Source organism: Protobothrops mucrosquamatus, unplaced genomic scaffold, assembly GCF_001527695.2.
Source record: "Protobothrops mucrosquamatus isolate PMUCROS unplaced genomic scaffold, P.Mucros_1.0 scaffold242, whole genome shotgun sequence".
Classification (NCBI taxonomy): Eukaryota; Metazoa; Chordata; class Lepidosauria; order Squamata; family Viperidae; genus Protobothrops; species Protobothrops mucrosquamatus.
This window is the reverse complement of record NW_015386592.1, coordinates 59,568-74,863: the sequence shown is the minus strand read 5'-3', so window position 1 is coordinate 74,863 and position 15,296 is coordinate 59,568. Positions and strand designations below refer to the sequence as shown.

Genomic DNA, 15,296 nt, shown 5'->3' with positions numbered 1-15,296 from the left:
GAGAGCTCCCTTCCTTGATAGTTGTCAGTAAACTGGTAAAAAGTGAATTGTTTCAGAAGGCCTTGTGTTTCTCCAATGAAATAGGCTGGCACAGAATAAGAATTCATTGCATTAGTTGTAGCTTGACCAGAGGAACCTCATGTTGGCAAGTTCTTTTGGGGACTGAGCCATAAGACATGATCAGTAAGCACACAAGATTGTGAGGCTTTCGACTGTGCTGTTCAGTTCCAAATGGGAAGGGCAGAATCTCTGTCTGCCTCATTGTAGAGAGGCAGGAAGCAAATGTTCAGAATCTGTTACACGAGCAATATGGGCAGCAGGAAATAGTACTATAAAAGACTCAGCCTGGCTTCTCCCTGGTTCGCTGGAATATAAGAAGGTGGGGAAGAAAAGCATATTCAGCCTTGCAAGATTTGGTTACTGCAGCCTGTCTTAATAAAGTATAGTCTTCCAGTAGAGCTGGTTTCCGGATCTGGGTTTACCACTGGTGGGATTCAGCGAGTTCGCACCAGTTCGGTAGAACTGGTAGCTAATTTTTTGTTGCCCAGGCCCAGAATGGATTTCTGGAAGTGGCATCCACACAGAGAACCAGTTGTTCACATATTTGAATCCCACCACTGGGTTTACCTCATAGGGCTGACACACATCTTGGTAGACAAACAGCGTCAATAAACGTGGACTTCTCTGAACAAGCTGTAAGACCTTCAATTGACTTGGGTAAAAAAAGGTGAAGTAGAGGTTGGAAGTTATTTTCAGGAACCCAGTTTTATTTTACTCAAATCATCCAAATGAGACATAGCTTGCTTTTGGGTCTCTGCTGCCAGATTGAGAGCTGAAATGAATCAGGTGCTTTAATGAAACTGTGTTTGAATTAACAGATAGCGGTAGTTTTAGCTCTTCCAATTCTCTGAAAATTTTGATTTATTTGTCACTTGGCAGTCATTTAAACGAGCCTTTTAACTAGTTTTCTTTGTGAGCAGTGTTAATCAGATATTCTAGTAAGGGCTCACAAGTGCAGTCTTTATTGCTGCTACTCAATATTTCGTGATCATATACAGGGCTGAGAGAAGGATTGGTTACCTCAATACTAGAAAAGGATTTCACTTTGGTCCTGTAATTCAATTTAGTTATCACTGACCTAAGCTCAGTATCATAAAAAAAAAAAACCTGTGGTAGAGTTGAAAAGCATTAAAGGAGATGGTTGGTTAAACTTTAATAAAATTCTGCCTGTCTCTTGCAAGCCACGGATGCAGAGGAAGCTCTTACTCTTGCCCTAGTCCAGGGGTAGGCAACCTTGGCTCTTTTATGACTCATAGACTTCAACTCCCAGAATTCCTGAACCAACCATGCTGGCTCAGGAATTCTGGGAGTTGAAGTCCACGAGTCATAAAAGAGCCAAGGTTGCCTACCCCTGCGGCCTAGTCATTTTTTGTACATTATATCAATAGAGAATTTTGAATTAGATTTTGGTGCCAAAAACAGGATTGCAACATTGTGTTGATTTATGTTTTTTCTAGATATCATATAATTTCAATCAGACAAATCAGTAAAATAAGACCTGCTAACAATTATCCAGAAGCAAGAACAAATAAACATAAAAATGCAAGCACTCAATCTAATCCAAGGAACTATAACATTAGCATTGAATAGTTTTGTTTTTCCTCACAGAATATTAAAATAGAAATAAGAACTGATTAAACATCTTATTTGATATTAAAATAGATTTCTGAGAAAATTCATATTCTAATCAATAGGTTTTGTTTTTAATTTTGGCTTAGTTGGAAATTACGGTTGTGTATAGATCAGGGGTAGACAAGCTTGGCTCTTTTATGACTTGTGGACTTTAACTCCCAGAATTCCTGAACCAGCCATGCTGACTCAGGAATTCTGGGAGTTGAAGTCCACAAGTCATAAAAGAGCCAAGGTTGCCTACCCCTGGTATAGATGAATTAATAGGACAATATTCCAGTCAAATTCTTCTGTGTTTTACTTTCCTAAACCCATAGAAAGCTTTGCAACCATTTACGTTTGCACTTTCTCCACTATATGAACTTTTTGCTATGTAAGGAACATGCATATATTGTGCCAGATTGATTGCCCTGACCCCATAGGATGGTCATTTTTCTCTTGGGGAACCATCATTTTGTCTTATTCTGACTCCCAAGAGCCTACAATCCCAGTGTCACAATATACCATATGAGTATGTCTCATTGATTCCCCCACCCTCAATTGGAAGTAACAGAACATGAATAAATATTTTTTACATTAGTATAGCAAGAAAGGTAACGTGAACTATCTGATTTATTTATTTTTATTTCTTTTGGCTAATATCTAGAATCCATTCATTTTATGAATTCCTTCATTTTATTCATGCATAACTTGCGTTCATTTTAATAGCGTCCACTCAAATCAATCATTTCACTTCTATGAAACTTTGGAGAACTCTAATTGACAGCTGTGGACATCCTTTTCCTTCATGACTTATAGGCAATCTCTTATTCATGTAACCAAGTTTTAAAATTACTTTGTCTATTTCATTTGCTCTATATCCAAAGTAGCTTTCCTCCTTTGTTTAATGTAAATTTACAGAATAACATGCTACAATAAATGTGCATTGCCAAAAAGTTTGCCTAGGAGAATCAAGGCAATGGGACGACCGCTAACTACTCCATTGAATTTAAAAAACAACAACAATGGATAATTTGCATGAAGACCATTCTGCTATGTTATTTCTCACTGTCAAATTATTCCCTGTTCCAATCTTGGTTTGTGAAACAGTCTTCCGCTACTAGACTTTTACCTTCTTCATTCTGTAATTGATTTTGCTCAGTCATATTATTTCCCTTCTTTTCTCACGCTACTCCAGGGTGCTCTGCCATTCGATGATGATAACTTGAGGCAGCTGCTGGAGAAAGTGAAACGTGGCGTGTTCCATATGCCACATTTCATTCCCCCAGATTGTCAGAATCTCTTACGAGGGATGATTGAAGTGGATGCCTCGAAACGGTTGACAGTAAGGAAACAAGTCATTACTACCTCATGCTTTTTGCTTTCAAAGCCATCCAATAACTCAACAAGTCTTCTGAAATGGGGTGCTGGCAGTTATTTTGGATTATAACTCTCAAGGTCTCCAGTGACCAGGGAAGATGGGAATTGTGCATCAAAACATCTAGAAGGACACCGACTCATATATATGTATTATTTAATGCAAAGTGTTCTGCAGTAACATAAATGTTAGTACTGACTCAGAATTTCAGTACCCTCAGATAAATGTGTTTTCGTTTTAGGTGATTTAAATGAGATTTTTCAAAGAATGCAAGTTTTTAGTTCTTATGGACAAGGAAACAAAACTTGGAATGTGCGTGTAATCCTAGTTTAAATTCTAGGAGCCACAAGATATCTCATAAAATTATAAGTGGGGAGTAGAATTGATTCATACCCTGCATCTTTGAAGTTTGAAGGTGCTGCCTTGAAAAATCTCAGTTGCAAAAACTCAGTTCCTAGGTTATGGAAGGTAATACAAATAACTAATTACTGCATATACCAGAATGAACATTGTATACCTTGGAATCCTTACAAATAATAATAATAATAATAATAATAATAATAATAATAATAATAATAATAATAATAATAATAATAATAATAATAATAATAATAATAATAATAATAATAGTAAAGTTGGAAGGGACCTTGAAGGTCATCTAGTCCAATCCCCTTCTCAGGCAGGAGACCTATACCATTTCGGACAAATGGCTGTCCAGTCTCTTCTTAAAAACTTCCAGTGTTGGAGCATTCACTGCTTCTGGAGGCAGGTTGTCCACTGGTTAATTGTTCTCACTGTCAGGAAGTTTCTCCTTAGTTCTAGATTGCTTCTCTCCTTGATTAGTTTCCACCCGTTGCTTCTTGTCCTGCCTCCAGGTGCTTTGGAAAACTTGCAGTATTGTCCTAACACAGAGAATGTTGAGACATCTATTTTTAGCCAATTACACACCAAAATTAAGGACTTGGATCTTGGAATAAATTTGGGATCCCCAAAAGATAGCCAGGGCCCTTGGGAATACAGACTGTTAGTCTTTCAAATATGTCATTGGTGGGGCTTTCCTATTTCTTCCAATCTTACTAAGGGGCTAGAAAAAAGAAGAGGTTGTAGTGTAAGAGACATCTTGAAAGGTTAGAAGCCAAGACCTTAAGGCAGACAGTGTCATTCCTCAAACAAGAAGCAAAGGAAATAGTAATTCTCACTTAAAAGAAAGTAATTTCAAGCCCATTACATCGTGTGATGAAAAAATAGAAAATTGATTTCATTGTAAGTAGATTTGCTGCTTTTGCTGCAAATTCTTTCATAAAGGCTTGATTTGTTTTTGTTTTATTTTTAATTGGTACAATAAGTCTTTCTTATCAGAAGGTGTGTCTCCTCGAATGCTTCTCAGGCCTTGCTTCCAAGCTAGCGCTACTGACCTCAAATGGAGAACTCATTTCAAAATCAAAGCACCATAGTAGAAAATAGCTGTAAATCTGGATTGTATTCTAGTGTTCTTAATGTTCTTTCAGGTTACTACTCTTACTGCAGATAATTCTTACCAGTCTAGGTAACTTCATCATGTACTGCTGTTACCTAGCTTGATAATAAAACATCTTCAGGAAGTGAAGCTGGAACCCAACAATCAGAGCTCCAGAAAACTTTTATAAGTCCCCCCCCATGTTTAAAATTAAATTATATTCCATACATTCAATTATTTTAATTCTGTATCTCTAGAATAACTTTCTTATTCTATAGAAGGCCATTTTTAATCCAATGAAGTTTTTTTGCTATCATTTCTTCCTCTTCTATGAAATTATGCCTTGTAGATTTGCAATGTTTTTTGTTCACATTATGCTAATATGGTGACTATACTTTGAAAAATGCAAAGGTACTAAATATATATTTAATCAAGAATATTATTTGCAAATACTTGTTTAATTCATAGAATCTGTTCACGTGGGAGTATGAAAGAAAACTATGTAAAATTAAACTCTTCCCAGATCTTCACTCTGATGAGATGTTTATAAATAACAATTTGAGTCAGGTCTTGTTCTTAAATGGAATAGTAACTTAAAGAACGCTTTTCCTGCCTTCAATTGCACAGCTGGCACAGACAAAATTTGGATTCCTACACACTACATATAATTGCCTATCTTTTAGTTGCTTTCATTATCACAACAGGTTGCATGCAATAGATGGATGGCAGATGCTAGATTGATCATCTTTACTTGAAGCTTCTGAAGTACAATTTGTCTTTTAATTTCCACCAAAATAGAGGTACTGAATATAAGTACTTGGATTCAAAGAGCAGTATGAAAACTGCCCTTTGTACTAATTTGCTTGAACTCACAGTCATTAATTTATACAATGTAGTGCAGACAATCATTGCCCTATCTTTTAAATTTGATTTTGAGACATTAGAAAGACTTCCAGAACAGATCTCAATTCAACTAAAAATGAACATTTCTGTTAGTTCATCTATAAAGGGAGTCTTAAAATAGAGTTTGAGCCCAAATAAGACCATTATCCACATAACATGGTGGTGTTCTCAAATTCCAAGGGTGTGAAATAGGTGGCAAAAGTTAGAGAAAGAGAAGCAGGCTTTATACTGGAACTAACGTACAACTATGATTAGATTCTTAGATTTTATACTAGATGATTTTCTTTCTTCTGCATATGCAATAAAAGCAAGTCTCCAAGCCTTGACCTCATTGTCAGAGATTCACCTTCGGCATGCCAATAAATAGTCAAAGATAATCAGGGGACTGGAGGCTAAAACATATAAAGAACGGTTGCTGGAATTGGGTATATCTAGTTTAATGAAAAGAAGGATGAGGGGGGACATGATAGCAGTGTTCCAATATCTCAGGTTGCCACAAAGAAGAGGGTCAAGTTATTCTCCAAAGCACCTGAAGGTAGGACAAGAAGCAACGGATGGAAAATAATCAAGGAGAGAAGCAACCTAGAACTAAGGAGAAATTTCTTGGCTGTTAGAACAATTAATCAGTGGAACAAGTTGTGAATGCTCCAACACTGGACGTTTTTAAGAAGAGATTGGACAACCATTTGTCTGAAATAATATAGAGTTTCCTGCCTGAGCAGGGGGTTGGACTAGAAGACATCCAAAGTCCCTTCCAACTATTCTATTCTATTCTATTCTATTCTATTCTATTCTATTCTATTCTATTCTATTCTATTCTATTCTAGTTCCTCTCTCCTGAAATGCAACAAGGTAGTCATGAGCTATTGTTGGCATGCCCAAGCTGAATTTTTGACAATGCCAACTGCAACCTATGTGCCAAAAGAAACATGGTTTTCATTTTTATTTTCATGTCAGCTGTAAATTGATCCAATACGTAACAACTGAGATAGTGTTCATGCTCAGTGTTAAAAACCTACTTTGTCTGATGTCAATGACATTATAATGGATTTTCAGCTATTGTATCTGGTAAGTAGTTATTTCTTCTTAAAATAGGATCCAGCTGATCAGAAGCCATTAATACTTAAATCCACATCATAAGGAAGTGATCATTTCAATGGCCAAGGTTGGCATCCAACATTTTTATTTAGAAACCATATATGTATTATTTTTAGTTCTGTGGCTTGCTGATGTCAATTTTGCAATTTGTAATTTGTACTCATTTAGGTCTTTTCTTTCTGGTACATGATAGGAACATGTAAAAGATACAGTTTACAAATCCACAATATATCACTCAAGATATAGATGTAGTATAGTATAGTATAGATACATGTATATGCTTGTTTGACTATGTATGCATATATATGTTTTGAATAAGTAATTTTTCTTTCTCTGAATTACTCACTTTGTCATTTGATTTTCAAAACATGATTGTTGTTATAATTATTATTATTATTTTAAAAGTGTACAATTACATCATTTTTCCAACCACAAAAGGTCATTTGGGCTATTTGGGAGGGGGTAAGAAACCCTTCCATCTCAAATACTGGAAAAATGATAAAATGGTACATTGGTTGACATTTGAAAAAGAACAGTAAAATGAGTAGCTCATGGAAAGGAAAATGGTAATTTAAAAAGTACATCTTGGCAGATTTAAAACTGGTAAAGTTCTGCACTGCAGGGAAATGTTATAACTACTGTGCTCCTAGGAAAGAACTGTAATGTAAGTGGCAACAAACTATACTGAGCTAAAAGTGGGGAAATACAGGGGGGAAAATGAAGCTGATTGTTGTGCCTGAATATATCGGTATTTTAATATTTTAACTTTGTATATCTACATTTAATGTATGTTATGTGTATACGTATATATGCATGTACTTTCGAAAGTATTTATGTCCAGTAAGACTTGGACACAGAAAGAAAAGCAATTAGCAGTTGTTTTCCTGGCATGGAAAGTTGGAAAGGTACAACAGCAGGAAATTGCACAGTAAGGTCTGCAATAGCCAGGAGTCTGGACTGAACATCTGGCAACCTGTGCTGTAGCATCCTAACCTGGCCAGAATTTTCTTAAAACAGCTTAAATATTTAACTTTAATTTTCCATTAAATATTTAAGCTGGCATCAGCACAGCATAGGTACAGCTTAAGGAAGTGAACCAGATATGTCTTAAGTTTGAGCCAAGGAGAGTCAAGTTTATAAATAATCACAAAAAGCCTAAAATTTCTCATTATTTTTAAAGGAGGCCTCCAGACTTTCTTACCTACTCTTACCTGCTTTTCGTTTAGATTTTTTTATATATACATTGAACAAGCAGTCTCATTTTTAAAAAAAAGAATAGTTCAGGATTATTTTAGAGTACAGATTAAACCATTGATTCTGTTGTACCTTTTTGAGCCTCCCGGTCACAATCTCAAAGCAGTCTTCTGTTGTTGTTTTTTGTTCTATTCCCTCACATTTTTATGCAGATTATTTTGACTTGCCAGTTCTCATTAGCTGGAAATGAGGTGGAAAATAATGAGAGCAAAACAGCTGCCATAGTTCTTGCAGGCCAATTTAGTAGGTCTCTGATCTCATACACTTAGCTAATAGGATTTAAACATTGTTCCAATTGTCTGTCTATCCCTAAGTCATACATACTACCGAGCCATCTGCACAACACTTACTGACTCATACTATTTTATAAACTCAACTGTCATATGGGGTCCATTGACTATTCAGCAGAGAGTTTGTTTCCCTTATTAAAATTACAACCATGTTGATTTTCTCTGATAAATCAGAACAAGTGCTATATACAAACATATTTAAGAATAGTGGAAAGTTTGCCTGGATACCATAGGGTATGGACATCTGTAGAGAGATCTCATGCATGCTTGAACTTTGCTACCCTACCTAGCCAGTGGAAGCAATAAAAAGTAAGATTGGTTGAGTGAAGATAGGAATTAAACTGCCTTCCAAAAGGAAGGCAGCCAATTTTTTTTCATCTTGTAAAGTAGTAGTCATGGGAACTCCAATACTCTACTCTTGAAAGAGGTCCTGGAGAATTTAGAGGCATTTCAGCCCCATGTTCTCCAGATGATGTAGATTATCTGTTCCAATCTAATTTCAGGTACTGTTATGGGAGAGATATTATTTTGGTCAGTTTGGTGAATGGTCAATACTGAATAAACAGATGGATTTTATTGCTTTGATTTCTTGCAAGCCTGTCTGTGGTTTTCAGTACTAACCATAGTGTTTCAGATCACCTGGCTGAGATGGCATTTTAAGGCTTGTTCTATGATCTATGGCCTATGTTCTATGGTAGCTATGGCCTTTCTTGGAGTTAGAGGTTACCAATACAGGTTGTCTTTGACTTATGACCACAATTGAGTCCAAAATTTCTGTTGCTAAGTGAAATATTTGTTAAGTGAATTTTGTCTCATTTTACAACCTTGCTTGCCACAGTTGTTAAGTGAATCACTGCAGTTGTTAAGTTAGTAACACAGTTGTTAAGTGAATCTAGCTTCCCCATTGACTTGGCTTGTCAGAAGGTTACAAAAGGTGGTCACATGACCCCGGGACAATCATCATAAATACGAGTCAGTTGCCAAGTGTCTGAATTTTGATCACGTGACCCTGGGTATGCTGAAAAATGGTCCTAAGTTACTTTTTTTTTCAGTGTCATTGTAACTTTGAACAGTCACTAAATGAACAGTTGTAAGTCAAGGACTACCTGTACAATTCTATGCATATCAAATGAGAAGTAAACCTATTAAGCTTGCTTCCTCAAGTGCTGAAAAGCCAGAAAAATTATGCAAAGAAACACATTTGAAGAAAAGGTTGTTTCACAAAGCCATTTATTTTGGAACGTTATTTCCACAAATTTTGACTGAATCACTGTTATTCTCTGATATTGTGGGATTTATTTTTTAATCGAGGGGGAAGGGCAGAAGATGTCATCCCCTGGCAGTCTGAATAATTTGCAATAGATTTTTATATTTACAACTCCCAATTGCCTCATAATAGCAACGTCTCCCTCAAACTCCCTTTTTCTTTCTATGGATTACTAGGAGGAGAAAACTTTATTTGAAAGGACTTGTGAGGATTTTTATTTGCTGGGCATATTTTCAGAGATAATCAGGTTCCTTAATTTGTAGCTTGCCCCAATTTGCCTAAGCCAATGGTAAATCTCAGGAAATGGTAAATAATATATTGAGTTCTGAATGACACTGCTACATTCCTGTCGTATGAATGTTACATATACTGATAATTTTGTGCAGAGATACAGTTTTGTATTTTAACAAAAATATTAAATAGAGTATTAATTAGCATTTGTTGTTATTTTGTTATAGTCATTCCATTTTTTCTGTTGACTTTTAGCTAGAACACATTCAGAAGCATATATGGTATATGTAAGTAACTTTTGATTAATATTTTAAATATGATCTTAAAGAAAGTAATTTCTTGAAATTATGCCTTGAGTACAGAAGAGCTAGTTTCCTCTTTTTTCTAAAAATGAAAACCATGATTATACCTTAACATTTAATAATAGTACTTCTGTTTCATTATGTATGCTATTTTAATAGTAGTGACATCATTCAGGGAATAAAACTATTCAAATCATTGCTCTATCTGATTACCTCTAGATATGTTCACTCTCTCTTAATTTTCCTGAAAAGCTGGTGTTATAACCAGTATTGCTCAAAGAATAATAAACCATTATTTCATCCTATAATATAAATATCTGTCTGCAAACAATTTAGATCAATCTGTTTGTGGGATTCTGTCAACATTAGATATGGCAACCAATAGAAAGTAACTAAAACAGATTTGTTGTCTTGGAAAGGTTCTTAATTTTAAAGAAAGGAATAAAGTATTTGATATATGATTTGCACTAAAATACTGATTCAATATATCTGATTCAAGCTTCTAAGAAATAAATTAGTGGCAGCAAATTTATTATTAAGAGAGTATGCAGTATTTTGAATGGAGGCTTTGGAAGTAATACTTAATCAGTAACCAGAATTGTGCATTGGAGATCTATAGATCAGAATTTCCTTAGGTATTCAAATGAGTCACCATATCTTTATGGAGAATTTTAATTTCAAATCAGCCTCCATGTGTATTTGCTACCTACAGTCAGTACTTGCTTTTGTCATTTTTCTCTCTTGTTTGTGATCATCTCATGATCATCATAAAGAGGGGGGAAATGGTGGGTGTTGTAGTTAATTAAAATAAAAAATCACAGGAGCTGTTTGGAAATTTAAAACTTCCAATTTTGAAATAGTTCCTGTGCACTTGCTAGCAGCATGAAAACTATCCTTTCTTTTGTTTTTTTTTATAGTAATCCCCTGACACTGCAATGGCTAGATGACCATGCAGCATTACCAAAAGATAATGGTAATGAAAAAATAATGCAAAGAATCTCTTCTGAATACCAATTGGGATTTTTAAAATCTCTCTGAAAGCAGGAGGGGGGGGAAGACACCTTGTCTTTTCCAAAGGAACAAAACAGCCTCTTCTCCTCCATTTGATTCTGCATTTCTGTTAATTGCAACAGCCAGGCTATTTAATTTCCTAATTGTGAATTCCCTGCTGCCATTCTGATATATTTTACATAGAAGTCACTATTTAAAATCCTAGATCTCAAAGGCATTAAATACTTAATCAGAATTTGAATCTAAATCTCTGTTGAAGTTACAGGCAAACTGCTTGAGTTCCCTCTTCGGGAGAATATTTTCCTTTTGTGTGCTAGTATAAATACTTTTTCTTTTCTCATTTCTCTCTCTCTCTCTCTCTCTCTCTCTCTCTCTCTCTCTCTCTCTCTCTATCTATCTATCTCTCTATCTATCTATCTATCTATCTATCTCATCTAAAGAGGGGGTAAGAATGAGCCAGAACCAGAACAACCAATTCCACGAAAGGTCCAGATTCGTTCCCTCCCTTCCTTAGAAGACATCGATCCTGATGTTCTAGATAGCATGCACTCATTAGGTTGCTTCCGTGACAGAAACAAACTTTTACAGGATCTGCTGTCAGAAGAGTAAGTACTCTGTCTTTATGTATCATTGGTTGAATGTATAAGAAGCATCACATGTGTATTAAAAGAAATGGTGTAATTTAGGCAACAATTATAGTTCCATATTAAAGAGGGGAAGCAGCATTTTTTAGCCAGGTGGCATCAGAATCCTCCCACATATAGAACCATTAAAGGGGAAATGGATACATAAGAACATAAGAAAATGAAGTGAACCATCTATTTACCAAATATTCTGTTTCATATAGTGGCTGCTGTGCTTTCAGAAAGCTGACAAACTTGCATACAGTACATTTTTTGTCAGGTTACAGGTCGAACTTGCCCAGATTGCCCATTCTACTTTTTTTCTAATATATTAGACTATAACTGATCATCCTTACCTAACATGTCCATGCTGGCTGAGGACATAGGATTCTGTATCTGAAATGTCTGATGGGCACTAGATTGGGGAACATTACTCTATCTTTATTAACAGTTTTCTTCAAGAATGCTGAAATTACTTTGAATTTAAGTAAGTCCCTCAAAATGGTTATAAACAGATGCATAGTCACAACTCTCAAACCTTTTCTGCTTCAGCTATTATAATCTAATATTACTTCCAATGTTAAAAATAAATTACTTGGAAAAATTTAGTGTTCTTTCCTGCTAACTGTATTTGTGAGCAATTTCAAATGTATAAAACATTTCCATAGCATTACCTAGTTACAAACCTTTTAACAATCCAGTATATCTAGTTAGCATTATGATTCCCCGTTTTTCTCAAATAGAGAATTGAAATTCAAAAAGAATTTATAGCAGAGGAATGACTCAGATTGGAAGGTCATTCATTTGTAGCTTAGACCATTGTTTTTCAACCTTGGCAACTTTAAGATGTGTGTACTTCAACTCTCAGAATCTCTAGCATTCTGGCTGGATAATTTTGGAAACCAAGTCCACACAGCTTGAAGTTGCCAGGATTGGGAAACACTGGCCTAGACACTCAGCACCATATAACATCAGTATTATGAAACAATTTTTAAACCAAGCTTCAAGCTGCAGATGTAGATGATGAAATAGTGTTTACAAATATTCTTCAGTGTAAAAAAAATACACCGTATGTACGCAAGTTTGAATTACTGATATTAACATAGTAGGATAATATAGTATATTATTTTGAAATTATATACTATAGTAGGAATTCAGCTATAGCAGTCCCTGATCAATGCATATTGTTGGACCTCCAAGTTCAGTGAATTCCACAGTTTGAATGAAACTGCATGGAAAGCTCCATTCTACTCTCTGTCCTCTGTACTTCACTAAGCTGCCAGGCATTGAACATAATTTTTCATGATGACCTTAGAGAGCCATGTGGAAGTAGAGTATATTTTATGTCTATTATGCATCAACTGATGTCTGAAATGAGCTGATGCATATTAGACACAATAGAGATTCTGAAACAGAATCCAAGAAGGACTACATAATATGCTCCTTCCACATATTTCAGTTAGCTCTTAACACTCTACCGTAGGCAGCCCCTTTTTAAGAAAATAATAATGTTACTCAAGAAGATCAGGCATGTAAATAACATCTGCATTAGATTTTCATTTCATTTATTTATTTAATAAACCAAGTTTTATAGCCACCCATCTCACAAGCAACGAATTTGGGCTGCATACACGCAGAGCTAAAACCAGTATTTTATACTATCGTAGTATTTAAGATGACCGGAATGGAATGCATTTTATGCAGAAAGTTTCATGTTTTGCTACAGAATGATGTTGATATAATGTTATAATTTTTCTAGGGAAAATCAAGAGAAAATGATTTATTTTCTACTCCTTGATCGGAAAGAGAGATATCCCAGTCATGAAGATGAGGATCTTCCTCCTAGAAATGAAATAGGTATATATATTTTAAAACCCTACCTTCTCTACGTCCTTCTCTTTGGGCTTCCCTTACTGAGGTCACAGTCACATCACCATTCATTTTTATTGACAAATTTGTAAAATTCCAGCTGATGAAAATGTTTATTGCACAATAATAATAATAATAATAATAATAATAATAATAATAATAATAATAATAATAATAATAATAATAATAATAATAATAATAAAGTTGGAAGGTACCTCGGAGGTCATCTAGTCCAACCTCCTGCTGAGGCAGGAAACCCTATACCATTTCGGACAAATGGCTGTCCAGTTTCTTCTTAAAAACTTCCAGTGTTGGAGCATTCACCGCTTCTGGAGGCAGGTTGTTCCACTGGTTAATTGTTCTAACTGTCAGGAAGTTTCTCCTTAGTTCTAGGTTGCTTCTCTCTTTGGTTAGTTTCCACTCGTTGCTTCTTGTCCTGCCTTCAGGCGCTTTGGAGAATAGCTTGACTCCCTCTTCTTTGTGGCAGCCCCTGAGATATTGGAACACTGCTATCATGTCCCCCCTCGTCCTTCTCTTCCTTAAACTAGACATACCCAATTCCAGCAACCGTTCCTTATATGTTTTAGCCTCCAGTCCCCTAATCATTTTTGTTGCTCTTCTCTGTACTCTTTCTAGAGTCTAGTTGCCATAATTAGAAGAGCTTCTAAATGTACTTTAATAGATTACCTATTCTGTTTAATCATTTTGTACTTACCTAGAATTTCCCTAAACACTGAAATAAAAACCTATTTAGAAGGGAAGTTCATGTTCACATGGAAATGCACTTAGAGCTTTGGACTGTACACACATACAGACAAACACTTGGTGGAAATTATGGAAGTATCTTTTCTGGTTGATCCACCTAGCTTCTTAACCTGCATTGTTTTGTACAATTATAATTTTATGTAACTTCGTGTTTTGCCATAAGGGAGCAGAAGATCAGCTTGTAACTAATATTTCAGTTGATTGGATTTTCTTTTCAATGCAGGTATACCTGTGTTTTTAAAGATAGCATTTTCTCCAGCTTCTTCAATCTCGATGATACATCATGTTCCCTATTCATACATAAATGCAAACAATAATCTACATTTTCTTATATGAGAAACAAAAATACACTCCTGAAATGTATTAATTTTATATTCATGCTGAATATATCTGGATGATGTATCGTCTGATTTTAGAATTCATATATATTATTATTCAAGGGAAGCAGAGTGAATGAATGCAGATCTTTGCTCATTTGTCTTTAGAAATGCAGAGCAAGATTGTGTGTGTGTGTGTGTGTGTGAGAGAGAGAGAGAGAGAGAGAGAGAGATTGATTATTATCCATTAAATATCACCTGCAATGTTGTTGCTAAGCCATGCAGTCGTAAAGCATGAAGTTGTGTGACTGCTCCAACAATAGCAGTTGTGGCAATCCCGGTTGCTGGTCCTAGGCAGATGCAGCTATAGCATCCCCATTGTCATCATTTGCAAATTCTTGCCGGCTTCCTCATTGACTTTGCTTGTTGAAAATCAGCAGTGAAGATTGCAAATGGTGATTGCACCATCATAAATTTGAATGGTTGCTGAACAAGTGGTCATTCAATGAAAGCCGTCTGTAATAGGTGCAAGATTCAGAATCCTAGAAATCTATATTATATTATTCTCATTCTTTTAGACTCTCTTCTTGTTTTTCGTTGTCTGTAATTTTTTGTATATCTGCCTCTTATGATGAAGTATTGACCGAGTTCCTATAATGGGATCATAATGTCACAAAGTCTGCAAAGTCTGCAGATATCTACTTTAAAAAAAATTAATATATAAAATACAAAGAAAAATAGAAATAAGAAATTAAGGAAAGGAAAAAGAGGGGGACAGAAAAAAAATGAGATACAAGGGAAAAAAGAAAGAAAAGGCATTGACTTCCGACTCTTTTTTAGCACAGTACAGGATAAAAACACTCC

The 15,296-nt window shown here is 35.3% G+C and overlaps 1 protein-coding gene across 1 annotated transcript in view; it reads left to right on the top strand.

Moving 5' to 3' along the window:
* LOC107286057 (serine/threonine-protein kinase BRSK2) overlaps positions 1–15,296 on the top strand; it is a 396,585-nt gene that overhangs the window by 337,260 nt on the left and 44,029 nt on the right. The window contains exons 8-11 of the mRNA XM_015814351.1: positions 2,867–3,013; positions 9,801–9,832; positions 11,299–11,463; positions 13,241–13,338. Of these exons, the coding sequence (XP_015669837.1) occupies positions 2,867–3,013; positions 9,801–9,832; positions 11,299–11,463; positions 13,241–13,338 (442 nt within the window). The remainder of the gene's footprint in view (positions 1–2,866; positions 3,014–9,800; positions 9,833–11,298; positions 11,464–13,240; positions 13,339–15,296) is intronic.